Below are 27,298 nucleotides of genomic sequence, written 5' to 3' on the forward strand. Positions count from 1 at the left end.
CCAGACTGTGCTATTTTATATGTCACAACACAGGCCACTACATCTTGCTATTTATTGACCCAATGTTTCTTTGTTTCTCCCCCATCCTCTCTCAAAAAAGGCTGTATTCATCCTGAATTTTTTGTAGCAAATAACTAGAGACAAGCATAAACCAAACCCACTCCCCCACTTGTCCCCCTTCCCACTTCTTCATTCCTTGTTCTGAATACATTAAATCCTGGGGGAGTTCAAAAACCAGATCTGGCTCTGAATTTTGTGGCTTGAGCCTGTTTCTGGATATGACAAAGAACTGGCTTAAAAGCTTGACGTGTTGTTCCCCTGGCCTTAACATTACATATCTAAACATTTGTTAAACGCCTTACTGCCAGCATTCCTGCACCACTAAGACACAGCCTTGACATTTACCGTCTGTGAAACCATTTTCCGCATCCCAGCTGATGACTTGCTCACCAAGGATTTCCTGACTACAGTGGTTATTATGGTCCAGAGTTAATAATTAAGCAGTCCTGTTTGCTATGGGCTATTCTCTTAAATGCTGCACAGAAGAAGACTACACTAGGCATGATATACAGAGCAAAGTTGACAGAGAAAGAAAACTCCCTCTCTCAAGATAAACCCACGAGTCTGATGTACTACCAGTTCACTGATTTTTGTGACATGCCCAGTGGCTTGTGAACTTTATTTGGATGGATTTATTCTGCTGGAAGGATGTAGCTCACTGGCCACAGTCTTGATAATTTAGGCAGGGAGAGAGAAAGAGAGGGAGCATGTGAGTGTGAGTGAGGGGGTAGGTGGTAAGGGCAAGATGGGGAGGCTCTGATGTTCTGATTCTCACAGTATCACATCTGAGAAGTGGATTTTAAAAGAAAAATAAATTGTGAGCACACTTCTCCTGGAAAATAATGTCTTGAGGAATAAGCTCCCATACACAATACTGAGCAAGGAATGATGGAGGACCACTGGCTACGGAGACCCCACAGCCTCCAGCCCCACCAGGAGTCACACTCAGCCCTGCTGCATCTCAGTCATTTAGAACCTTTCCGCACAGCCAAATGGCCCCTGTGGGCAATTGGGTTGTAACACAATTGCAAGTGGCAAGTTTTACAGCAGGGTTTGACCTTGTCCGTGTTAATGGGACCAAATCGTAATGCAAGAATATTATATTTCATTACAGCTCAGGAGCCTGATTCTCCGCTGTGCTCCTAAGGATGGGGACATAGGTGCCTTGCTGCTGTCCCAGATCCTGGGGGGTAACTGGGGACTGAAGCCTCCGAGCTATTTAACTAGCACTCCTGGAGAAGCCCCCAATGGCCAGCTTGCTATGCTGGCTTTACACCACCTGTGTATTCTGCTATGCAAAGGGAATTGCCATCTGCCCTGCCAAAGCAGCTCTCCATCCTTTTAGTGCAAAATGGATGGAGCAGCTGCCAAGGATCTTGCATGTAATTCAGGGGTTCTCAAACTGGGGGTTGGGATGCCTCAGGGGGTTGTGAGGTTATTACATGGGGGGTCGTGAGCTGTCAGCCTTCACCCCAAATCCTGCGTTGCCTCCAGCATTTATAGTGGTGTTAAATATATAAAAAAGTGTTTTTAATTTATAAGTGGGGGGGTCGCACTCAGAGGCTTGCTGTGTGAAAGGGGTCACCAGTACAATAGTTTGAGAACCACTGCTGTAATTGTTCCAGGCAGGCTCCTAGTTAGGCCAAGTCTACACTGCAAAATTAAGTTGACCTAACTTAGTACAGCCACTGCAGTAATTACGTCATTGGTGCATTGCTACACTTTGATCCTTGTGTTGGCGGTGCACGTCCTCACCAGGAGCACTTGTATCGATTGTACTGTCAGCGTGGGGCATTGTGGGGCGGCTTCTGAAAGCCAGTAACAGCCGACATAAGCAACCCAGTGTCTACACTGCCACTGCGTCCACCTAACTACATTGACCCTGACTCTACGCCTCTCATGGAGGTGAAGTTATTAAGTCGGTGTAGCGGGGCAGTCAAGTTGGTGGGAGCGAAATTTTACTGTAGACCTAACTCTGTAATGTGGACCAGGCCGTAGAGTCACTCTTGGAAATGGCGTAGAAGTGCTGGTTGTGCAGAGCTCGTGATAACTTCAGTCCCAGCCTCGTCCAGCAACAGTCACTGTAGACAGGGGGTGTAGCAACGCTGGCTGTGGGGTAGCTGCTAATGACTCCTTCCCCAAACTTCCCCAGTGAGGAGAAGTCTATAACACAGTGGTGGACAACCTGCAGCCCCACCACTGCTGCAGCAAGTGGCTTTAACAGAAGGTGTGGGTGTCAGGTATGCTGAGGTGGGTCAAAATAAGGAAGATCATTAACACCAAATTTAATGAAGCTTCCCACTTCAGAGGTTCCTGTCCCCCCGATACAAACAAGCAGCAGAGCAACAATACCTGTTGCCTCCAGTTTCTTAAGCCTGTTAGCTTGTCCCCAGGCAGAGAGAGTCTCTTGATTTTGCTTCCTGGTCCCACTGGGAGTTCCCTTTGCGGCTTTTTGTGTGTGCAGGTGAATAGTTTAATGCCTGAGGTGGGGCTTCCTAGAGCCTTTCCAATCGGTCTGGTTTCGCAGCTCGCAAAGAAGAATTTCCTGTTTGGGCTGCACTGTACAGAGACACAGTGATCCCTGCTGTGAGCCACCAGCCCTGTGTGCTGAGCTGAGGGCTAATGGCCCCCACAACAATGGGCCCTTTTCAGGTTCTGAGGTAGGGAGCGGAATCAGTGTACCCAGGAGAAGGGCTCAGCTGCTGCTAAGGTGGGAAAAAGGGAGGCTAGAAACAAAGAGGTAAGTGGTTTCCTTCCTCTTATATATCCCTTACCTGCTTATCTGATACAAAATGACTGGCCAAATTCCACTCTGTGTGCAACCCCATTGACTTCTATAGGAGCTGTAACCTAGATCCCAGTCTGGCCTCAAGCTCAGATGTATCTTCCTCAGTGATAACAAGTGTCTCTTTCCTCGGAAATCCCAGAACGAAGCCAAGCTTTATCCCGTACGATCAGCTTAGTGCCCCGTGGTCTGGGTATATTCATTCTTGTGCACAGCATTCATTTCCTGCCCATTAGGGGACGGCTGGAGGGGCTTGTTTGCAGAATGTTAAGCGTTCAATGGCTGGTGGGCAAGAGTGGATTTTGGCTAGTTCCAGCTTGATTGTTTACTGCAGTCACCCACAAGATAAGCAGAATTGTTCATTGTCCAACTTTGGTGGTCAGAATAAAGGTATTTCCTGTAAATTTATTCTGTCTCTGATCAAATGCACTGCAAAGCAAATAGTACTATTGTACAATGATGATGTAGCACCTTCCACCTTGATGGGACCCAATGATCTTTACAGGCAATATACATACAGCTCTGTTGAAATGCTGCCATCTCTCAGACTGGCAGGCCAATAACTATCTAGCATGCAGCATACTGCCTGATGGGGTTGAGGGGAAAGGAGATTTAGGGAAAGGAAATCAGTTCCAAGCTTGACTTCTGTGCAAACTATTGAGGGAAGTTTAATGGAGAACCGATAGGACTTTGATGGTTTCATCCAAAATACTGCATAAGCTTTGTGGAACTCCGTATATTTACATTGGCAGGATGAAGAGCAGTTGTAGAATATATTACAAAACAGTATAAAGTTGGCATTTGAGGAAACATTTAAGAAATATGTTCTACGACATAACATTTTATGTGTCACTGCATATTTTATATATCATGGGGCCAGATCCTGCACGGGCATAAATCAGCATAGCTACAGATTGGAACTACCCCATTTTTCACCAGCTGACAATCTGGCCATTGAATGCAAAGATTCCGGGCCAGATCCTTGGGCGGGCCCATGATACACACAGCACAACTCCGGGAGAGAGGGAGTGAGTGGGAAGGCGTCCATAAGAGCAAGCTAGAGCAGTCTGAAGGTTGCTTTGATTTACACCATCTGCCCATGGTACTAAGGGGCCATTCCAGCACCTGGGGAATCACTGTGGGATAGGGACACCCTGACTATGCCCCTTTTTCCACATGACCAGAAGTGGGGGCAGTGTATGAATTGTTATGGCAACTTGCCCCCTGAAGATCCTCTGTAGACAAGAGAAGTCTTCAAGTAACCAGTTAAGCCAGCTTCAGGGCTGCTTTGAACTGCCAGAGCCTCACAAATCAGCTGGAAGGTGCAGAAGGTTGGGGGCCTATCTATGGAGAATGAAAACCCATAGTGGGCTTCTATTTGCTAGTCTTGCAATGGGATCTACTTCATTATATCATGGCAGGAAGCAACCTGTTCAAATCAGAGAAAATCCAACAGATACTCTTTAGTTACTAGTACAACTTAGCCATTAATGCCTAATGAAGCATTTATTCCACATAATTCTCCTCTTTTTTTCTGTTTGTGAATGGCTCCACAAACAAATTGTGATTTTCTCCAGTTTATTTTGTTACTAAAGGTATTCACTGAATAATGTCTCCAAAGAATTCTTGTTCTGAAGTCTGGTCCTGAGCAGTTTTATTGCAAGTGTTAAATATTCAAATTCATACTTCTCTGACTGGACATATAGTACTTTCCTGTTACCTGCTCAGATTTAGGGGCGGCAATTCGGGGGACATGAAGGGGTGTTGTCCCCAAACTGTATACCAGAAGTTTTCAAACTGTGGGGCGTGTCCTCTCTATGAGGGGCATGGAAGAACATTTGGGGGGTGAGTGGTGACACCAGGCGGCCCAGACCAGCCCCACACAGCAGGGCTGCTCGGGGTGGCCAGCCCCACACAGCGGGGCTTGGGGAGAGAGTGGCACTTCTGCCCCAACTCACTCATTAAGTATACTGTAATTTAAATACCACTAAATCGGTCAATCCGGAAGTTAGACCTATACCTATTATTAATAGCAGTAAGCCCCTGCCCCCCTAATATAGAAAACATACTAAGCCTATGCTCGGATTGTATTGTGCAAATGCACGACTGTGAATTCTTAGTTTGATTTCAGTAAATATTCTTCAGTTTTTGCTTAACATTCCCTGTTTCACCAGAATCTTTGCAAGGATCATAATTGTTAATTATTTGTACAACAGTAGCTCTGAGTTAGAGACCCCATTGAGGTAGGTGCTGTACAAGTACATACGAGACAGAACCTGTGTCCAATCTAATAGACAAGTCAGACAACATGTGGGAGAAAGAGAATGATTTTCTCTGTTACAGATTGGGACCCGAGACAGGGAGAGATTGAATGACTTGCTCATGGTCACACAGGAGGTCTGTGGCAGAGTGGAGAACTGGATCAAGATATACTGGGTTGCCAACCAGTGCTTTAAATGCAAGACCATCCAGGAAACTCATTTGTTAGACTATTCATGGAAAATAAACACAGAAAAGCCTGCAGTGTGAGCTGAAATGAGTTCAAATAGTTGAGAAAATATCGGCAGAAAATATTTTGCAATATTCACTCATCTCTAGTTACTAGCCCAGGGGTGGCCAACCTGAGCCTGAGAAGGAGCCAGAATTTACCAATGTACATTGCTAAAGAGCCACAGTAATATGTCAGCAGCCCTCCCATGAGCTCCCCCCACCCTGCTCCCAGAGCCTCCTGCCCACCGGAACCCCCCCGATCAGCACCTCCTCCTCCCTCCCCGCACCTCCCGATCAGCTGTTTTGTGGCATGCAGGAGGCTCTGGGGGGTAGAGGGGAGAGGATCCAGGGCACGGCAGGCTCAGGGGAGGGGGCGGGAAGGGGTGGAGTGGGGGCCGGGCCTGTGGCAGAGCCAGGGGTTGAGCAGTGAGCACCCTCCGGCACATTAGAAAGTTGGCGCCAGGAGCTCCAGCCCCGGAGTTGGTGCCTATACAAGGAGCCGCATATTAACTTCTGAAGAGCCACAGGTTGGCCACCCCTGTACTAGCCAATCAAAAACTATCTAAGTATTTATTTGCTTGTGTAGTTTTTGGGGAAAAGAATCTTCCTTGATGGGCTGATGTTTGCTCGCTCCTACTTGTTCACCTGACTGGATAGGTTATCAGATATTTACCCTGGGCCAGCCCCTCAGCTGATGTAAATCAGCATAGCTCCCCGGAGGTCCATTGAAAAGCTACTCTGATTTACACCAGCTGAGGATCTGGTTTAGTGTGTACTTGCACCAGTACCAATATTGCACCCTCCAATCTCCAGATCTCTTCGGAACGCAACTTTGTGGGGGGAGAGCAGTCCCCCCGCATCAAAATCTCAGCGCTAATTGCACCTGCTCTTCTTCTGGGTCCACCCCCCGCTATATCAATGTGAAAGACCCTCCTAACGTGAACCTACAATCTACCAAGATGGCCTAGGTATAAAAAACTCTGGCACCACCACCAGTGACCCATATTGCACAGCTTTCCGCTTCCTTCCACCGTGACCGCTGCCTTCCACCCGACCAACCGAAACTGGAGCAACCGTAGCTCAAGGGAACACTTCCAACTGGGTAGCAGCTTCCCCCATCCCCAGAGATCCACCAATAAAACAAACCAGGATGGAAGGGCCTGCTGCTGCCTTATAAAGCTCAGAGATTTATCCCTACTCTCCTTACCAGAACAGCAGAACCCCCTCAACTCTGTACTAACTTTCTCCTACAGAAAGGGTATTGCAGTGTAATATATTTCTTTCACCTAATAGCAGTAATTGAAGTCAGTGGCAGTTGCTCAGACACAGTGGAAGAAGAATGAGGCCCTGGGATTTGAAGCGTAAAGAGGGAGCAGAGAAGTAAAAGGTGGCTAAACGGTCTTGCTTCTCAGTTCTTCCTGCTTGAGGGGAAATTGAGAAAGTTGAACAGCTCTCTAATGCATTAGGGCTAATCCTTGCCCCATTACACTTACACACACACACTGAGCACATGTGACTTGCTGGTTTTGATTCATATTAAGCCTCATACAATCAACCTGGTATTCTAGCTATCACAAAAAAAAAAAAAAAGAAGAGAAGAAGAAGAAGACAGCCTATCACTAGCTTTCTATATATAGGGACAGGCCCTCAGCTGTGTTAATTAGCAAAGCACCATCGAAGGGAATGCTGATAGGCTGACACCAATTAGGGAGCTGTCCCTGTACATAAAAGTCAGCATCTCCCCACTCATGTCAGTGGTGTGATGCTAATTGACACTAGCTGAGGAGCTGGTCTATAGCATTAATGGAGCCCTTGGCCTACAGAAGGTATTGAGAGGAGAATAGCACCAGAAATCAATTTTCTGCAATGTTAAGAAATAAGGTGCCTGGAGAAGCTCCTTGGGAAGGTGGCCTTGGGACACTAATCTCTGACCTTTAATGATGCCCAGTAAAGCAGGAGCGTTGCCAGGCAATTAACAGGCAGTGGGAAAGAGTTGCTGTGGACACCTGATCCCCACCTTTGTGTATACACACACACCCACACATTAATCTGCGACAGGCACACACCCATTCTCAGGCTGAACGTCACTCCGGGGTGTGTAGCCAGGCATAAATGTTGCATTTGTGGCAGATGAAGCGTGCTCCTGAGAAGAAAGCTGTCCAGGGCCCGGAGGAGTTGGGTGCTAGTGAAGGAAAGGTGAAGGAGGATAAGAACAGAAGAGCCAGCAAGCTTCCCACACAGCCCTGTCTCCGAGCCTCAGCACTGTCCTGCAGTCAAAGCATTAGAACTTCTGTGGCATTTTTAGAATGAGCAGGGGTGTTAGTCCATGCTGTCCTAACCAAATCCCCATGTGGTTTCAGTTGGATACATTGTCCTTCACCTCCTATCCTAAACTGTTGTGTAGTATTGTTGTGTGCTGTTTAGCAGCTGCTGTATTTCCACCGCAGAGGTGGAGGATGAGATCCTTTAGCGCCCTCAAAGGAGTGTTGTAGAGCTAATTTTATATTGTGCTTTGAGAGCTAGTGAAAGACGATACAGAAGTATCTGGTTTCAGAGTAACAGCCGTGTTAGTCCGTATTCGCAAAAAGAAAAGGAGGACTTGTAGCACCTTAGAGACTAACCAATTTATTTGAGCATGAGCTTTCGTGAGCTACAGCTCACTTCATCGGATGCATACCGTGGAAACTGCAGCAGACTTTATATATACACCGAGAATATGAAACAATACCTCCTCCCACCCCACTGTCCTGCTGGTAATAGCTTATCTAAAGTGATCATCAGGTGGGCCATTTCCAGCACAAATCCAGGTTTTCTCACCCTCCACCCCCCCACACAAATTCACTCTCCTGCTGGTGCTAGCCCATCCAAAGTGATAACTCTTTACATAATCAAGTCGGGCTATTTCCTGCATAAATCCAGGTTTTCTCACATCCCCCCACCCCCATACACACACAAACTCACTCTCCTGCTGGTAATAGCTCATCTAAACTGACCACTCTCCAAGTTTAAATCCAAGTTAAACCAGAACATCTGGGGGGGGGGGGGGTAGGAAAAAACAAGAGGAAACAGGCTACCTTGCATAATGACTTAGCCACTCCCAGTCTCTATTTAAGCCTAAATTAATAGTATCCAATTTGCAACAAAGCCCGTTGCCAATTGTGCCCACATATCTATTCAGGGGACACCATCACAGGGCCTAATAACATCAGCCACACTATCAGAGGCTCGTTCACCTGCACATCCACCAATGTGATATATGCCATCATGTGCCAGCAATGCCCCTCTGCCATGTACATTGGTCAAACTGGACAGTAAAAGAATAAATGGACACAAATCAGATGTCAAGAATTATAACATTCATAAACCAGTCAGAGAACACTTCAATCTCTCTGGTCACGCAATCACAGACATGAAGGTCGCTATCTTAAAACAAAAAAACTTCAAATCCAGACTCCAGCGAGAAACTGTTGAATTGGAATTCATTTGCAAATTGGATACTATTAATTTAGGCTTAAATAGAGACTGGGAGTGGCTAAGTCATTATGCAAGGTAGCCTGTTTCCTCTTGTTTTTTCCTACCCCCCCCCCAGATGTTCTGGTTTAACTTGGATTTAAACTTGGAGAATGGTCAGTTTAGATGAGCTATTACCAGCAGGAGAGTGAGTTTGTGTGTGTATGGGGGTGGGGGGGATGTGAGAAAACCTGGATTTATGCAGGAAATAGCCCGACTTGATTATGTAAAGAGTTGTCACTTTGGATGGGCTAGCACCAGCAGGAGAGTGAATTTGTGTGGGGGGGTGGAGGGTGAGAAAACCTGGATTTGTGCTGGAAATGGCCCACCTGATGATCACTTTAGATAAGCTATTACCAGCAGGACAGTGGGGTGGGAGGAGGTATTGTTTCATATTCTCGGTGTATATATAAAGTCTGCTGCAGTTTCCACGGTATGCATCCGATGAAGTGAGCTGTAGCTCACGAAAGCTCATGCTCAAATAAATTGGTTAGTCTCTAAGGTGCTACAAGTACTCCTTTTCTTTTTACAGAAGTATCTGTGCTCTTCCTCTTCTCTTACTTCATTGTTCTCTACCACTGAGCCCCAGCCATTTGAGCAAGGGCTTTCCTTCCTTCCTTCCTTCCCATTTCTAAGGCCCCTGCCAATAAACAGTTAGACCGTTTGCCTGGTGAACGTAGCAGTGCATAGATGCAGACCATAAGCCTGATTCTCTCATACACTCAGGCCCTTTTAAACCACACTGGCAGTGGTGTAATGTATTTCTACTTTAAGGCCCCTTTTTGCTGCCAGAGCAATATAAAGGGACCACAGTATAAATGAGAATCAGGCCCTGTGTGTATGCATGTGCATGTGTATAGAGTATGTGTGTGTGCATTTGTATCTATCCATGACATGTTTGAATGTATTTGTAAGTGTATGCATTTCTGTATGTGTCCATTCAGTATATACAATATGTGCATACGTGTGTGGGTGCATGTTTACATCTAGTGTAAGTATCTCTGAGTCTCTGATCAGATGCCTGTCCCTGTGCATGCTGGCATCTGTGTATGCCTGTTTGTGCACTTGTATGTGTGTGGACTGGATACTGTGAATTTGATGAAATCCACATCATTCAGTGCAGTTGGACATTTTTCCTGATGCTCTGTTCCAGATGCCAGCTGAGCGTTATCACAGTTTGTTTGCCAGAGCTATCTTGAGGGCGTGGCACATGCCAAAGATCTATTTGTTCCATGTTTATAGGAGGAACCAACTTATTGTCCCACAACTTGTGTATTCCTAGGGTTAGATTGTGACTCAAGCTCACAGCCCTGAGCAAGGAGTGAGGCCAAAGCTGCATCAACCAGGGAGCAGCCCCAGGAGACATTTTGCCTCAGAGACTCCACTTTGAGTCTGAATGCTTCCTTCTTGCTCTCCTGGAATAGGAATTTACTTTGCCATCAGTAAAGTTTACTGTCCTACTTAACCCAATCTGGCTTAGTGAGTAGGGAGCTGGAGCCAAGGCTATGCTTGTTCCTCACCCATTCCTTGCCCACTTGCTCCACGGAGGGAGTCCGCAGGCAAATAACCTTGCTTACTCCTACATGCCTGTAACAATCTTGGGGTTCATTAAATAACAAGCCAGTGAATGAGAAAGGAATACAACTTTAATAAAACAAACTGGAGAGCTTCTGTAGTGAGCTGCGGCCCACCCTCCCAGGGTACATCTCCAAATTCCCACACTCACAACACTGTCCCTTATGAGGGAGCATCTCCAAATCACAATCTTTCATAAACATATCTCTGCAATACCTGGACCCAGTATCTTGTTGCCTTAGGCACAGGGGTGTAAGTGGTGGTTTTGTTCCCTTCTATGGATGCGTGGTCTGAGCCACAGTCCAGAAATTTGGGCATCACTATAGAAGTCTATTATGCAGCAAAGGCAGTAGAAATTCCTGCACTGGCTTTCTTAAATTAAGTGTGAATGGGAATAAATTTCTAATCTGACAGTTTACACAGAGATTTGAGGGGGGAAATGCACACGATTAGAAACCCAGTGTTCGTTACCTGGGGTACTGAATACACCAAATTGGATTATTAAAAGTGCAAGACCATTAAAAATCTAATTTGCTTTGCACAATTTTTATGGATTCTCTTTTTGCATTTCATGGAACTCGGAGGGACATAGGTGCACAGGTTACTTTCACTTTTGTTTACAGTTTTCACTTTCTGATTCACAGCACTAGCAGCTGGTTAGGGTTGCTGTCACTGCAGGGGAAGATTTAAATTCAAGAGCGGTTTTTCACTGAAGTTAAAACAAAATTAATTAAAGTACTTTCTAATGGCTGCTTTGGAGTAATTTTACTTCAGACAAATGTATGCTCAGGATTCTAAAATGCCTTTCTTCAGCACTGAATAGAGTCCATTCTTTGTTCTGCCTGCCTGATGTTTGGAAATTTACATGGGATTTTCAAAAGTGCCCAGTGTTAGCTGAACTCTGATCTCCGTTGGGGTTTCTAGGTGCTACTACACTGCACTGCAAGGTTTTTCGCAGGAGTGGTGGGTGAAATTCTGTGGCCTGCGTTGTGCAGGAGGTAAGACTAGATGATCATAATGGTCCCTTCTGACCTAAATAGCTATGAATCTATGAATAGCCTTGTAATTAATTAATTCAATTATTAGCTGTGGTTTGTGAATCACTTTGAAAACAAAAAGCTCCATGTACCTTCATTAGTGTTATGAAACATTCGCTACAAAACTCAGTCAAGGGAAGTTTCTCTTTAGGAATATTCTTTGCCCATTACTTGTCTCTTTGCTGAGTGGCGGGCAATATACACTTGCATTTTCTCATTAAATGGAGACATGCTCACATTCAGCAAGTGGCTGCTGGGAGCCAAGGTAAATAGGCACATACTTTGCAGTGTCCATCACATCAGTCTGGCATGGCATTTATTAATATTATTCCAGGGAGTAGAGCCACACACCTGGCTTTGATTATTGACCGGCCAGCACCCAGCACGTTCATGAATGGGTGTTGCTCACCCTTGCTTGGGGAAAGGGCCTTGTATATTGTAACTGTGTAGACATTCCTAGTAATAATACTAATAATACCTAAAGCTTTTCAGCAGCAGATCTCAAAGCACTTTACAAAGGTCAGAATCATTACCCCCTTTTACAGATGGTAAAACTGAGGCATAGAGGTGAAGTGACTTGTCCAAGGTCACCCAGCAGGGCAGGAGCAGAGCCAGGACTAGACCAGGTCTCCTGACTCCCAGTCCAGTGCTCCATCCACTAGCACACACTGCCTCCTGCTGAAGTCCCTACTAAGGACTTCTCTGATTGCTGACTCACTATCACAGCAATTTTTCCTGTTGCTTCCCATTCAGCCAACATTAGGCCAGATTGTGACCCCTTTGTGCACAATGCTGAGCTATTATTCATGGCTACCCCCAGGGGAGACAGTATGGTCCAATAGCTATAGCACTGGCCCAGGAGAGGTGTGGTCTATTCCAGGCTCCTCTGTCACTTTTCTTCTCTGTGCTTCTGTTTCTCCTCCCATCCTTTGTCTGTCTTGTCTATTTAGACTGTAAGGTCTTTGGGCCTGGAACTGGCTCTCACTATGTGTATGTGAAACGACTAGCACATGATCTTGGTGGCACCTCTAGGTGCTATAGTAATATAAATAATTGAAGTAAATGGGACTAGTTGTGTGAGCTACTGCTCAGCTGAGTAATGGGGCCTGGTCCATTGTTAACAGCCTCACATACACACATCCCGAGCCTCTCTTCTCCATGTTTATTCATTTAATAATAAATCTCTTCCTGTTAATTCTGGAGAAAAGGATGATGTGTGGTTCCTGGACACTCATTCTTTCTTTCCACCTGTCCATGTTATAATGTCCCACTGGCCATATGACTGTGTCTCCGTCCAACACTAGATGCCATGGTGCACTTCTATAAAGGTAATGAGCTGCTGTCTCAGTGCTGGAGGCTGTGATTAACATAGCAGAGGTGAAAGATCCAGTCATGTCTCAGGCTTGGAGGCTCCCAGATCCTGCACAGCATCATAACGAAGACGGTGTACTATGATGCAGTTCTTAGTGTCTAGTTTGCTCCAAGTTTACTAACGTGCTGTAGTTTCAGTTGGACACAGTGTTCTCCATTTCCTGTGCTGAACTGCAGTGTGGAGGTACAGCCTGCTACTAATCCTCTTTTACGTTCCACCCCAGAGGGGGCTGTATTTCAGTGAGTGAAAACAGAGATCTGTCTGTGTGGTTTGTAATACTGCCCACACACGTTGGAATCCTTAGGGACCTATGGATGAAATAGAAATGCAAGGGGCCCATGAGAGTTGGGCACTCCATGCATGGATCACAGACTTTCCACTATCTCCCCCTCCATTGCTTCATGTGGATACTCATTTGCACCATGATTGGAATTCAGGAGCAGGGCTGGGGAAGGAAGAGAACGGAGCAGGAGAGAAACTGCTCTCTGTGGCATCATGTATTACCTACTGTGGGTCCCCTCTGAGGCTGCTACTGAACAAGGGGATCCAGTCAATGCAAACAACTCCTGCTCCAGCCATGCTGCCACAGGGAAAGGTCAGTGCCAAATGGCTCCTGTTTCTGTGGAGAAGGAAGTTCCTTTCCCCCTGGATCCTTGAATTGTATAGGGTTGGGAGGGAGCATGAACTCCTGCACCTACAGCTCCTCACATCTTTCCCACCTGAGGCAATGGTTGCAGGAAAATGCCCTGAGGGCAAGTGGAGCTTTCATCCTCTCTGTCCTTTTCCCAGTAGTTTCTCTGCAGGAGGAGATGGTCACATTACATAGAATCACAGTCTTCTTAAATAGGAGGCATTTATTAAAGAAAAGCACAGTTGACAGACACAATCAAACAGACTTCCGCATAGCTTGAGTCCCAGCTTTGTCTCTGTTGTTTATCAGGGACTACAACCTGTCTGGAATTCTGTCCAGCACACAGAGACACCGAGCAGTTAAATAGTATAATGCAAATTAACACATTATTACAGAGGTGATCTGGTCCAAACTACTCATATTTTACTATGTTTGTTTCATATGTTATATGTATTTACTCTTACTGGAGTCTGAGATTGGAGAGACAAACAGTGCAAAGGAAATGAATTTCCCAATTATTGTGTTTGCTTCTTCAGGTCGCCCACACTTACTCATGGCTAACAAAATGAGTTCAAACATCACTACTGCCCCCAGTGCCGCTGCTCTGACTACTGCCAAGCCTGGCTTCGTCGATGACATTATTAACAAAATACCTCGTGAGTAAATTAAAGGTGGCAGAGTGGGCACAAGTGGTGGGTTCACCAGGGATCAATTTATTTGCTGAATCCATCATGAGTCAACCGTGCTTCCTCTTGGTCTTATCCTTGATCTCACAAATGGCTGCCACCAGCCAAGGCTCCATGGCTGCCACCATAAGCTTTAAAGCCCTCAGCTCCCCCGAACCCCTGCCAGCTCCCCCGAATCCCAACCAGGGAGGGAGGGAGGTGTACCCTGCAGACTGAGGACACTGCTCCTGGCCTGAGAGCCTAGCGGTCCCTTCTCTCAACGAGCTCCTTTGCCTTTTTCACCCCTCCAGCTCCACTTCATGGTGACCTGAAGTGAAAACTCAAAGATAGGATAGCTTGATGTGATGACTTTGTCCTAACTTTGTTAGTCTCTAAGGTGCCACAAGTACTCCTTTTCAAGTTTGAATGGTGGCTCCCGTAGCCACTGGGCATCTTAGAAAGAGTAATGAAGAAAGCGGGAATTTAGGAAATGATGACAGCGCCACCTAGTGGCACCACAGTTTCAGGTTGTGCTCAGCTGTACAGTATAAGCATGGTGTGTGTGTGTGGGGGGGGGGGCTTGGCCAGGGGAGGGCCTGAAAATTCTGTGGCCTGATTCCTGGATTGTGCTGCACTCCAGTGGCAGTTTCTGATACATTTTGAAAATGTAGGTAGCTGTTAACCCGATTAAATCTAGCAATGACTCGTACATTCAGGGTTTATTTTGGGGGGGCAGGAGGAGGCGTTTCACTGGACGTTTCTGCTAGAAAGATCAGCCAGGAAAGAGTGAACAACGCGGCCATGGAAACTGGTATCTTTAGGTTTCAGATTTAACAGCCTAGTGGTTCACGGCTGTCGGAGAATGGTTGTTCCAGGCTGTCTCTGGACTCCTGGAGGCAATAGTGCAGCTGTTACATCCAGTTATGTTCTGTACCGTGAGTTTTTTCAGCCATGAACATTTTTTTCCCCAAAGTGCAAGTTTGTATTTTGCAGCAAATTCCTGCATCAAGGGAGTGAACTCCCAGGCCAGTTCCATTGCTGCAGAACTGCAGGCAAAACTCGATCATAAGTACAAGAGCTTAGCAAAGCCGATCTCCAGAACAGGGAAAAGATATAACTCAGCTGGGCGCTCACATCTCAACCTCTAAACAAATATGAATTCCCACAGATACGATGCTGGTTCTGTCACACTGACCTGCACTGATTCCTCAAACAGAGGCACCTCCGCCACCAAAATGACACATCATTTAACGATGGCTGGGAACATAACATGTGTCACTGCTGGATCTGATATTCACAACCCCTTCACTACTTCTTGGTCTCTCCCAAGCACGTGATGATCAGGAAGCACATAAAGGGACCTGCTGGGGTGTAGGCAGTGGGATTTAAAGGACATGGCAGTGTTTGTGCAGGATGTGACCTGTTTGCTTACTGCCATCTCCTTGTGAAGATGAGAACAATCAGCACTGCAGTGCTAGTAGGACATGCTACATTGGGATAAAACAGGCTGCGAGGGATAGTGAATGCAATATCGGAGGTGCTATTGGCTTGAACGAGTGGAGTTGGTTCTGCATTTGGGTCTTTCCTTCTCCCCATGGCACAAACTGCTAACCCAGTCAACCAGTGGATGAGATTTTCAGAGCAGCCTAGGAGATTTAGATAGATAGCTCCCATTAATTTCAATAGGAGGTAAGTGTCTAAGGCCAGCTTGACACTAAACAGGGAAGTTGCCCCCGCTACATTAAGCTGACCTAACCCCTAGTGTAGACAGCAGTAGGTCGATGGAAGAATTTTTCCGTTGAGCTAGCTACAGCCTTTTGGGGAGGTAGATTAACTATGCCAACAGGAGAACCCCTCCGGTTGCTGTAGTGAGCATTTACTGTAGCATTTCAGGACTTGCCTACACTTAAATCACCTAGATTGCTCTGAAAATCTCAGCCAGTTTCTCTACCCAGCTACCCATGTTTGAAATGAACTTACATCGACCGTTTGGCCTTTTTGATACTTCTCACTTCTTCCATTGGTCTCAAAGCACTGTACAAACATGAATGAATTAACCCTCACTCCATCCCTAGGGGGTAGTGGAGTATTATTCCCCCCCACCCCCGACAGCTAGGGAGCTTAGGCACAGGGAAGGTAAGGCCAGACTTTTCAGATGGGTGTGCCAAACATTAGACAATTAATTAATCCATATTCCAGCAGATCAGTCACAGTGGCCTCAGTTTTAGAAGTGCTGATCACACACAGCTCTGAGTTAGTTTGGGGGTGGAGGCGGGTTGCAAAAGCTCAACATCTCTGAAAATCAGGCCACTTTTATTTAGGTGCCTAAATGTGGATGTAGGTGCCTAAAGTCCACCATTTGGGCCTTAAGTGATGTGCCCAGGGCTCAGATGATAACTCAGGAGTCCTGATAACATTCTCTCCCTAGAAAAAGGGATTATCTAGACAGGCATTCCATAAAAAGTGATCTAACCCCATTTCTTTCTCTCTTTGTCTCCAAAACGGTGCAACAGTACCCAAATGGGCTCTCATCGTCATTGCAATTGCGGCAGGCCTTCTCCTCATCCTCTTCCTCATCTGCATCATCAAGTGCTGCTGTTGCAAGAAGAAGCACAAGAAGAAGGAGAAACTCAACTTGCAAAACATCAATGGCTCCACCACTGCCAGCCTGGTATGCTCCGCCCATTGCCCCTCCTCTGCCTTACTCTACAGCATGCAGAGGCACTCAGAAAGCAGCAGCACGTTCTAGTGAACTGAGTGACAAGGCTGGAGAGCCAAGAACTTACGGGTTTTGCCATGGACACACCACTGGGGCAGCTTCTGTTCAGAAACGACCTCAAGCTAAGTTAGCAATGTCTGCTGCAGGCCAGAATAAGGATGGTTTAGCACAGATGTGTATGGAGAACTTCCTCTGCACTAGTGCTATGAGTTACTCATTTTCATGCACTCCAAATTAATCAGCTATGGAAACAGAGGAAGAAAAACGGAAGTACAGACTGTCTTTGAGTCTGGGAGCAGCCAGCATGAGAGAGATCTATGTTTAGTGTGGCAGAATAAGATGTACCAGTGTCCCTTTTTGGGCTTATTAATGGAGCCTTGCATAATGCTGAGGCTGTCCTGATTTTTGTTTGCTTGGTTCACTTCAGTGTGGCCGGTCTGCAGACTCATACTCCCAGAATGTAATAGGGATCCTTTCATCATTTGTCACAATCTAAACATGACTTTAAAACAGTGACCTCCAGGATTGCAGCACACTGCAGTACAATGTAATGAACTTGGGGTTCACTCTTATCTGCTCAGGAAGGAGCAAGCAGCTTGGGCTGGCAGCATCATCTCTGGAATATGGTGACATGGTTAGAGAACTGCATTGTTGCCCCTAGTCTCCAGCCATGGAGAAATCCCAGAGATCCCAGTCTTGAATCTTCACGAGCAATGTTATTTCAGAAGACATTCTGCTGCTTTCTTTCTGTAGGTCCAGCCAGATATGGAAGATTTGGAGTCTGGACTCGAGAATGAGAAGCGAGGAAGGCTGCAGTATTCCCTGGAGTATAACTTTCGTAGCCAGGAGGTAGGACTTGCTACGCCAGGGTGAGCCACCTAGTACTGATGGAAGATGCAGGAAATGCCTTTTTCTTGTATCGTCAGATTCTCCTCCTTCACAGCATCCCAAACCCTCTCCTTTCAGAGCCAGCTCTGCACCTCTTCCCCTTGCCCATCACATTGCCCACCCTCACAACACCCAGCCAACATGCTGATCCTCTGTTGTGCACACAGCTCCAGCTCCTCCCCTAAACCTGTGGGCACAGCTGCAGATACTAAATAGGTCCTAGCCCTCCAGTTGGCCACTAGGGTCCCTCCTGTCTTCCTGGCTACTGACCCATAACAGCACCCCCAACGTTGCTTCCTACAACAAAAAGCACCTACCGTGCTTTTCTGGGTCCAGTTGCAACAGACTTTGAGTACATCCACCTGGAAGGTTGCAAAGCCGAGCCAGATGTCTCTCCTTACACGGAATAACCTTTTGCTGTTGATATTTTTCAGATGAAAGTTGGAGTGAAGCAGGCAGCAGATTTAAAGGCCATGGACAGTGGGGGGACCTCTGACCCATACGTTATTGTCTACTTAACATCTGATATGAGGAAGAAGTATGAAAGCAAGGTTTACCGGAAGACTCTGAACCCTGTCTTCAATGAGACCTTCACCTTCCAGGTGAGAAATGCTCTCAGCTACTCCCTTTCATCCAGATCGCTGCTGTTGGCTACTGACTCGCTGTTTGTGAGCTGAAAGCAGACCTCACATAGCGAGTGCTGATCCTGCAGAGCGCAGATACAGAGGGTGGCACGTACGAGAGCAAGGTAAACAAGTAAGCAGGATGAGGACATGAGCCTGTTAGGGAGAGCACTGCTGCGCCTCCAACAAATTCCTCCTGCTTTGTGGCAGGAGTGAGGCCAAGGAGGAGAGACACAGAAGATGGATGTCTCCTCAGGCCCACCCATTCTTACCCACATGCCCCCATTTATGCCCTGGATTCTTGAGAATAAAGAAACAGGGTCTGAGATTTTCTGACATTCATACTTACTTTTCCCCCGTCAGAGGGCGGCTCTGTGACTACCCAGTGTGCCGTACTGCCTGGCCTGTTTCTTGCTGTCTTAACCACCCCCTCACACCAGATTGTTACCCTTTTACCACGTGGGTATTTATTCTTCACTTACACAGTACAACAGAATGCATTGCAAGCTTATACAGTGGGAGGAGAATTCTATACAGCCATCTCTCCTCAGCTCAGGCTCACACTCTGAGCTTCCCCCAGATCCTGTTCCTCCCACTTACATCTTCCCCATTGCTGAGCCAAATTGCCTCCTTAGCCCAGCAATTACTACCCAAGGGTCATTAATCCTCAGCAGAAACTGACTAATTGGCTTCAATGAAGCCTGCACTCTTCCCAGTGCTGCAGCAACCAGGCTGCTACTAATAGTGCCCTGCACACTCCCCTCCATTGCCCCCCATGAATCCCTCACTCATGTGGGTGCTGGAGCATGATCAGTTTGCTCTCCCGGTTGTGCAGCACCATACATACACCTGCAGGAGTAAAGCTTTGGTCTCCTGCACAAACTTGTCTGCGTCCTGCCAGTTTCTTCTGCTGAGTCTGAGTGGGAAACGGGGACTTGTCACCTCTCTGTGGTCCCTCCTGCAAATGATCACAGCAAAAAATCTTCCCTCCTTCCTTTAGTTTCCAAGACTCAGGGGTCCTTCCTGCTCAGGGTTTAGGGCCAGCAGAGCAGCGTGTTGGGAATCCTAGCGCTGAATGACCATGGAGGCTGACTCTCACTCTGGGAGAGGAGGAGGGCCTCCCCAGGCCCAGATGTGCCTTCAGCGCAGGGGGAAAGGGAGTGGCAATGGAGTGAGGGAAGCTCTGTTACAGCTCTGCTGCCCCACACTCATGAGACTGAGCTCCAACAGAAGAGCACGACAGTGATATTGTTAACCCCCCCACTGCCATTCCTTTCTGGTCTCCTCCCGAACAGATTCCCCAGGCGGAGATGTCTGAGTCCACCCTGGTGATGCAGATCTACGACTTCAACCGCTTTGCCAAACACAACATCATCGGCGAGGTCCGGCTGCCTCTGGGCGACTTTGATCTGCAGCACGTGATTGAACAGTGGCAAGAGCTCACCGCTGCCAGTAAGAGGGAGGTGGGTATACAAGTCAAATCCTGGAGTGAGGGGAGCAGCAAGTGGGCAAAGTGAAACCGAACCAGTGGCAAAATATCTCACAGATCTCCCCATGGAAGTTTTGATTCCACCACCTTCTCTCCCGTTGAGCAGCACCTCCCCCATCAGCAAGTACTTCTGCTGAAGTCCCATGGGCTAGGACTGTTGCAGTCCTTACTCAACTGCACAGGGGAGCAAAGCCTGCCTGGTTGCTCAGATTTCCCCTCCAGACACAGTGAGGAGAGCAGAGGCTACTCCCTCCAGATTCCCTGCAATGAGCCAGTAAACAAGGAAAGGATGGAGAGGGGTGAAGAATGGGAGGATCCTTTTCCCACTCACTAGCCAGCATGGATGGCCAGGATTGTGGGTAGTAAACTGCTCCATGAGTCTGGGTGAAATAACTCGCTCCTCCCCGAAAGGAGTAGGAAAAGCACATTTGTAGCTGGAATATTTGCCAAATGTTGAGTTGCTCTGTTTGATATATAACAAGGGAACTGCAACTTCTGCTGAGATGGCTGGTTACAGAAGCAGGATGGCCAAGCCAAGCAGTCAAAAGTCATGAGTCAGCACCCCCCCGCCCCAAATCATTCGTGGCCTGACTTCGAAATCATGAGATTTTTCAAAATAATAAACATTGGGTTCTTTTTATTTTTCTTGCTTTTTGAGCCATTAAGGCTCACATTTTCAAGCTTTCCTCTATAATCATGAGGGCCAGAAGGCTAGAACTGTACTTTTTAAAAGTTGTTTGAAAATGGAAATTTTCTTATAATGACAGAAGTCCAGGAGCTGGGGTTTTAAGAAAAGCACCAAATATTATGAGACTCATGATATAAATCACAAGAATTGGCAATGCTATCTAGTCACATGGAATTGTTTCTATTCTCTGGTTGGATGAAAAGCTACTAACCAAAACAGTGTGAAATGCAAATGTTGAAGATGACAGTCAAATCTACAGTTCAAAATTCATGCCATGCTCGTTATTCACTGTAAATTATACCACTTATGTAATTAGAGTTACATAAAATAGTTACATAAGTTATGTAAATGAGTCCCATCAGTTACAGCATGAACTATAGTTTGTAGCCCTAGTTGTAATACTCCTAATTAACAAGTAGAAGTTTGCTATTAATTTTGCCTAGTTATAAAACTGAACATTTTCTTGGTGTGTCTGAAGATTATTTGCAAATAGGAAAAAAAAAGGTAAAATTCAGTGAATACAAGATTAATTGTAAATTAATTATTCACCTGATAAAAATCCACAATGGAGTGTGTAGCAGACCTGATCAAAAATTTGCAAATTTGTCAAAATTTCAACCAAAAACTGGGACAGTATTTTCAATGACATTTCCATGAAAATGTCCCACTTTTCAACCAGCTGGTCAAAGTGTTGAAAAATGGGCAATTTCATCAACATTTCAACAAAAAAGAGACAACATTTTCAACAAACTTTGCCCCCAGAGGAACATGGCCTTTGATGAACTGTGGCTTGCAAAGCATGAGGCTATAATTCCACACTAGAGCAGCTCAGAGAACGGGACATCGTTTTCACAAACGTTTTCACATTTTCATCCTTTCTTTTCATTGCAATTTCAACCAAAACATGTTGTTTGAAATTTCAAATTTGGACGTTTTCTCCCACTTCTAAACCTCTGGAGAATGAGGTGTAACCTGTATCCTTACTGTTGTGGTCATGTCCGGTGGCACCCTTCTGGGAGAATTGACTAAATGCAGGTGAAAGATGCTGCATTCACAGGCCAGTTCCTTTGTGTATCCACAGGACAGGTGCAGCAGAGGCAGTGATGGAGAGCACTTGCCTTAGCCACCCGAAGCCTGGACTGGGGACCACTACTGGCCTCAGGCCTAACCCGAGCCAGGGAAGCCCTATCATCCCAGGCCAAACCCTAGCCCAGAAAAGCCCACGTTTAATAACCTTACCTCTACCCCAGGGAGCCCTACTCTCAGTAACCCTGACCTTAGCCCGGAGAGGCCTACTTTTAGAAACCCTTACCCTAGCCTGGGGAGCCCTACAATTAGTAACTCTAACCCTAGCTCAGGGAGCCCTACCTGTCCCAGGCATAACACTCGCCTGGAAAGCCCCACCCTTAGTAACCCTAACTGTAGCCTGGGGAGCCTGACCAGCCTCAGGCCTAACCTGACCCAAGAGGGCTCTACCCTTGGTAATTCTAACACTAGCTTGGGCAGTGCTACTGGACGCAGCTCTAACCCTAGCCAGTGAAGGCCTACCCTTAGTAACCCTAACTCTACTCTGGGAAGCCCTACCAGCCCCATGCATAGTCCTAGTCCAGCGAAGCTTACCTTTTGTAACTCTGAGGGCATGGCTACACTTGCAGATGTAGAGCGCTGTGAGTTAAACCCGCCTTCATAGAGCGCAGTAGGGAAAGCGCTGCAGTCTGTCCACACGGACAGCTGACAGCGCACTGGCGTGGCCACATTTGCGGCACTTGCAGCGGCATTGGGAGCGGTGCATTATGGGCAGCTATCCCAGCATGCAAGTGACTGCAACGTGCTTTTCAAATGGGGGTGGTGGTGGTGGTGGCGTGGAGCGTGACAGGGAGGTGTTGTGTGTATGTGTGGGGGGAAGAGAGTGGATTTTTGGGGTGTCGAGAGTGTGTCAGCATGCTGTCTTGTAAATTCAGACCCCCCTCCCCCCGCCTCTCTCTCTCACTCACTCAAAGCAAACAGTAAATGTTTGCTTTTTCTCGGGAGCTGATAAACAGCTGGCTTCTCCGAAATGGAGCTTTGAAAGGGCATTTCCGCATTCCTGCAGCCGATTTCACAACGATGACAAGAGTGGCCACTTGACTTAAGGGGATTAGGGGACTTTCCGGAGGTTGGTCAGAGCGCAGTAATGCAACATCTCGTCCACACTGGTGCCGCGGCGCTCCAGCGGGGACGCAGCAAACGTTATTCCACTCGCCGAGGTGGAGTACCAGCAGCGCTGTAGCCGCAGAGTCAGAGCGCTCTACGTGCCTTGCCAGCGTGGATGGGTAGTGACCTAGTGCACCCAGGGCTCCTTTATTGTGCTGTAACTCGCAAGTGTAGCCAAGCCCTAAGCCTACCTTGAAGTTCCCTACTGGTCACAGGCCTTACCCTACCCTGGAGATCCATACCCTTGGTAACCCTATCCCTACCCCTGGGAGTCCTACTGGCCCCAAGGCTAACCATAGTCCATAAAGCCCCACCGGCCCCTGGCATTGGCCAGGTTGGCTATATTGCTCTGATCCTGCCATCAAGCATTCACTGATCACTTCTCTTTTGACTTTGTGTTTCTAACAGCAAGAGCGCCTTGGGGAGATCTGTTTTTCACTCCGATACATCCCCAGCACCAGTAAGCTCACAGTGGTGATCTTGGAAGCCAAGAAGCTCAAGAGGATGGACTCAAGTGGATTATCAGGTAAGGCAGAAGCGGCCACAATGGTTGTACAGTGTGGGATTCGGGAGTGTGGGACACACAAGGAAGGACACACCATGATGCTGCATTGACAGATAAGCGCCAAGTAGACAGGTTTGCCTTAAACACAGGTCTCTCTCTGCTCCAGCACAGTTCAGGCTTGACTCCTATTGCTATAATGGGAGTGGAAATAAGACAGACAGAAATACAGAAGGCACCAATGGTAAGAGTTGTGGATTCAAATTCAGCCGCAGCTGATGAGGATGAATGAGTTTGATTGTCTAGTTCCAGTTTCCAACACTCACACCATATATTTGCACGAGAGATAAGGGGTGAGGTAATATCTTTTATTGGACCCACTTCTGCTGATGAAAAAGGTCACCCAGCTTGTCTCTCTAATACAGGGGTCGGCAGCCTTTCAGAAGTGGTGTGCCGAGTCTTCATTTATTCACTCTAATTTAAGGTTTTGCGTGCCAGTAAATACATTTTAACGATTTTAGAAGGTCTCTCTCTATAAGTCTATAATATATAACTAAACTATTGTTGTATGTAAAGTAAATAAGGTTTATAAAATGTTTAATAAGCTTCATTTAAAATTAAATTAAAATGCAGATCTTATCAGTTTAGTGTGATCCTTGCCCTTGCTGAGTTTTCCAATGTCTGGCACGTATCTGGATACTTTAAGCTGCACACAGGCTTCTGAATGATCAGCTGTTAACTGGTTGTGAGAGGGACAGAGGACAGATTTCATGTGTGAAAATACCTGTTCACACAGGTATGTGGATCCAAATGCTGAAAGCATTGCAAACGCAGTTTTCTTCAAACAGTTAAATTTCACTGGCAGGGACATCCAGCAGGTCAGAATAGAGGCTCTGTGATCTCTCTCGGTAGCTTCAAGTGCAGTCTGCAGAGCTCCAAACTTTGATGCCCACAATTCTGAGCTTTTTAACTAAATGAGCTGCATTTTGAAATCTTCAACACCCATCCACTGAAATACAGACAAATCCAAGTCACTTTCATTGAACTTTTCAGGTTTACTTAGAAAAGAAAGCATTGGGTCAAATTGCTGGAAATCTTGAAATCTGTCAGAAAATTCTGATTCCAGTTCTTGCACGTACATTCTAATCTCAACATCAAACGCAGCGCGCTGTTCCACGTGGCGTGATGGTGATGTAAGCAGCAAATCAGGACTTAAAAATATCCCAGTACAGTGGTGCTGGAACAATTTTTAAGGTGGGGGTGCTGAGCTGCGCCCTCTCTTGCCCCAGTCTGCACCCCTCACTGCCTCAGGCTGGGGCCAGTAGGCCACAGCTGGGGGAGGCTGCAGAGCCCCGGACCGGTGGCTGGGACCCGGGGCTGGCAGCAGGGCCGGCATCCGGTACCCCAGGCCGGCAGCGGAGCCCCCGGGACTGGTGGCCGGGACCCAGGGCTGGGAGATGGAACCCCACCTGGCAGGGGTCTGGCGGCCGGTACCCCAGGCCAGCCGCGGAGCCCCGGGGACCAGTGGCCAGGACCCGGGCAGTGAGAGCGCCACTGAAAATCAGCTCGCCTGCCGCCTTTGGCATGTGTGCCATAGGTTGCCTACCCCTGCACTAATATCCTAGGACCAACATGACTACAGCAACACTGCAAACATATATTTGTAACACAGTTTGGCAAAAGCTTGTACAATAGGCAACTTCTGCATTTGCCCTCAGCAGAAGGGCTCTGGGGGCAACCCCAAAGAGTGTGTGGGGGGACTTTGTGTCTGTGGGTGGAAAGGGCTCAGGGTTGACCTCCTCTGTGTGTATGGGGCTGGGAGCAATTCTACTCTGTGTTTAAAGGAACCCCCTAGCATATGAGGCTAGATGCCTCATATCCCATGCCTCTCCTTTGCATCTACCCCTCTTCCTCATTTTGCCCCAACACAACCACTATGAGGAGTAGCAGGAAGCCTGGAAGTTGGGATTCAGGTGCATTAGCAGAGCTGTGTGGAATTTCAAGAGATATCATAGATCAGGACTGAGGTTGATTGGCTGAACTGTGGGAGAAGCCCGGAACTGGAAAGCAGGGGTTGCTGCAGGTCATGACCGACGGGCATTGGCAAAGCCATGCAGAGGCCAGTTATCAGGAAAGCTAGCAGAATTCTGAATGTCAATGTTCCATGAAGCTGTTTCATGGGCCAGCTGTGGAAATCTTTGCTCCAAGGGATAGCATTAATGATACTGGTTGGTCATGCCCTCCGCTCCTGCCTACGTTCTCTTTGTTTCTCAGACCCCTTTGTCAAAGTGCAGCTTATCTTGAACAAGAAGAAATGGAAGAAGAAGAAGACAGGTGTGAAGAAGAGCACTTTAAGCCCCTACTTCAATGAGGCGTTTAATTTTGAGGTGCCTTTCAACCAGATCCAGGTAGGTTTCCCCAGCCAGGGAGAGCATTCAGTAACAGACAGGCACCACTAGCAATGAACCCAAAGTCACTGGCTGTGAAGTGGCTGCTATAACTGAAGGTGCTAACAAAAAAATTATAATAGTCCTGTTGGTGCCAGGCGCTGCCATTGTGGTGGGGGCTTAGCTTTGCTCAGCTGCTCTGCAAGGCTAAGGGAAATGAAGTGGGGTCTCCTGCAATACAGGGGTCTCCTGCAATACAGACAGACAAGGAGTCTGGAACTCAAGGCGGTATGGGCTGAAGGGTTTGAGTGAGTGGGGGGCGAGTGGCTTTCAGGTGCTGCCCCCTCTTGGCTGATGTCATCATCCTCCGAGGAAATCTCTCACCCCGGATTTACCCTGGGGAAGTGTAGGGGACCTTGCTGATTGCATTTTTCATTCCAGACCCGGATACTGTATTTCTCACACTTTTCTGTAGCATGACTGGGAGCAGGGGAGTGGTCAGGAGGTAATGAAAAGGAATGGGGAGCATCCCAGAGCGGGTTCTCCCTCTCCCTGGTGTGAGCATGACCCTCCCAGCCCAACCAGCTGAACCTCCAAGCCCTTCCCTTTCCAGGGGATAAGCCAAATCCCAAATAAAAGTTCATGCTTTATTTTCAAGAAGGGGTGGGGATGCATGTCAGTCAGTCAGTCTGTCCAATCAGCCCATCCGCAGTCATGGCTGGCTTCTTCCTCCTTTTCTACATGGCCACCAAGCATGTGGGGTTAACAAACCCAGCTGCATCTACTCTACAGTAGCCACTTAACCCTTCCCTGACTGATTCTATACACACTCCTGCAGAGGCCTACATGCCTCTCCGTAGGCAGCCCCAGCCAACCTGCTCAGGGGCCAGTGGTACTTTTTAGGAGACAGAGAACATACCCCTCACAGAGAGAAGGGATTCAAACATTTTACATAGGCATCCCTATGGGGGAATCACGCTTCTCTCTCTAGCCATTCACCCTCAATTTTCTTTTCCGCTTAATCCTTTTGCCCACCATCTTCTTCTGCTTCCTTTTCTATCTGCCCCCATTATCTTTATTATCCCTTTACATGCACCCCCTCCTTCCTTCTTTCTTTCTCTCTCTCTCACCTGTTCCATTTGTGCCTTCCCTCCAGAACATCGACTTGGTGATTTCGGTCTGGGATCACGACAAGGTGACCAAGAACCAACAGATCGGCAAGGTGTTCCTGGGCTGCAGAGCCACGGGCAACCAGCTGCGCCACTGGTCAGACATGCTGGCCAATCCCCGCCGACCCATCGCCCAGTGGCACAGCCTGCAGCTGGTAGAAGAAGTGGACAATGCCCTGGGGCTGAAATCCCACTTCAAGCTGCCTTTGCCTGGCAAATAAAGGGAGGCTTCTATCTCTCTCTCTCCACTCGGGAGCATAAGGAACCTGAGACAATGGGCATGCTTGGATGGATGGTCTGGAGTGCCAAGGAAAGGCAAGAAGAGCCCGGGCTGGGAGAGTTGGGGGGATTTTGCTATGAAGAATCTGTATTGATTAGCATACAATCTGTATCGATTGTAGCCAAAATATAAGTGAGTAAGAACCAAGTTCCCCAGGCCATGTTGGGAGCTGGTCACTCATGCATATGGCACCTTAGGCTAATGACAAGAGCTTTGAGAGCACCGGAACCTACAA

At 47.3% G+C, this 27,298-nt stretch overlaps 1 protein-coding gene across 1 annotated transcript; it reads left to right on the forward strand.

Annotated features, from left to right (window-relative positions):
• Positions 1–2,638: 2,638 nt before the first annotated feature.
• On the forward strand, positions 2,639–27,298 carry SYT8 (synaptotagmin 8). Its single transcript, XM_048854046.2, has 9 exons — positions 2,639–2,800; positions 13,997–14,116; positions 16,639–16,796; positions 17,598–17,693; positions 18,167–18,334; positions 19,651–19,818; positions 23,134–23,251; positions 25,502–25,635; positions 26,771–27,298. The coding sequence occupies exons 2-9, from the start codon at positions 14,014–14,016 to the stop codon at positions 27,002–27,004; spliced, it is 1,179 nt and encodes a 392-aa protein (XP_048710003.1). The 5' UTR covers positions 2,639–2,800; positions 13,997–14,013; the 3' UTR covers positions 27,005–27,298.

This window comes from Caretta caretta, chromosome 6, assembly GCF_965140235.1.
Source record: "Caretta caretta isolate rCarCar2 chromosome 6, rCarCar1.hap1, whole genome shotgun sequence".
In the NCBI taxonomy this organism is placed as follows: domain Eukaryota; kingdom Metazoa; phylum Chordata; order Testudines; family Cheloniidae; genus Caretta; species Caretta caretta.

Excerpts from the sequence above, each read along its gene's own strand:
- SYT8 (XM_048854046.2), top strand. The coding sequence starts at position 14,014 with ATGGCTAACAAAATGAGTTCAAACATCACTACTGCCCCCAGTGCCGCT. Across the intron at positions 18,335-19,650 it reads ATGAGACCTTCACCTTCCAG|ATTCCCCAGGCGGAGATGTC; the intron begins GTGAGAAATGCT and ends CCTCCCGAACAG. Across the intron at positions 23,252-25,501 it reads GGACTCAAGTGGATTATCAG|ACCCCTTTGTCAAAGTGCAG; the intron begins GTAAGGCAGAAG and ends TTTGTTTCTCAG.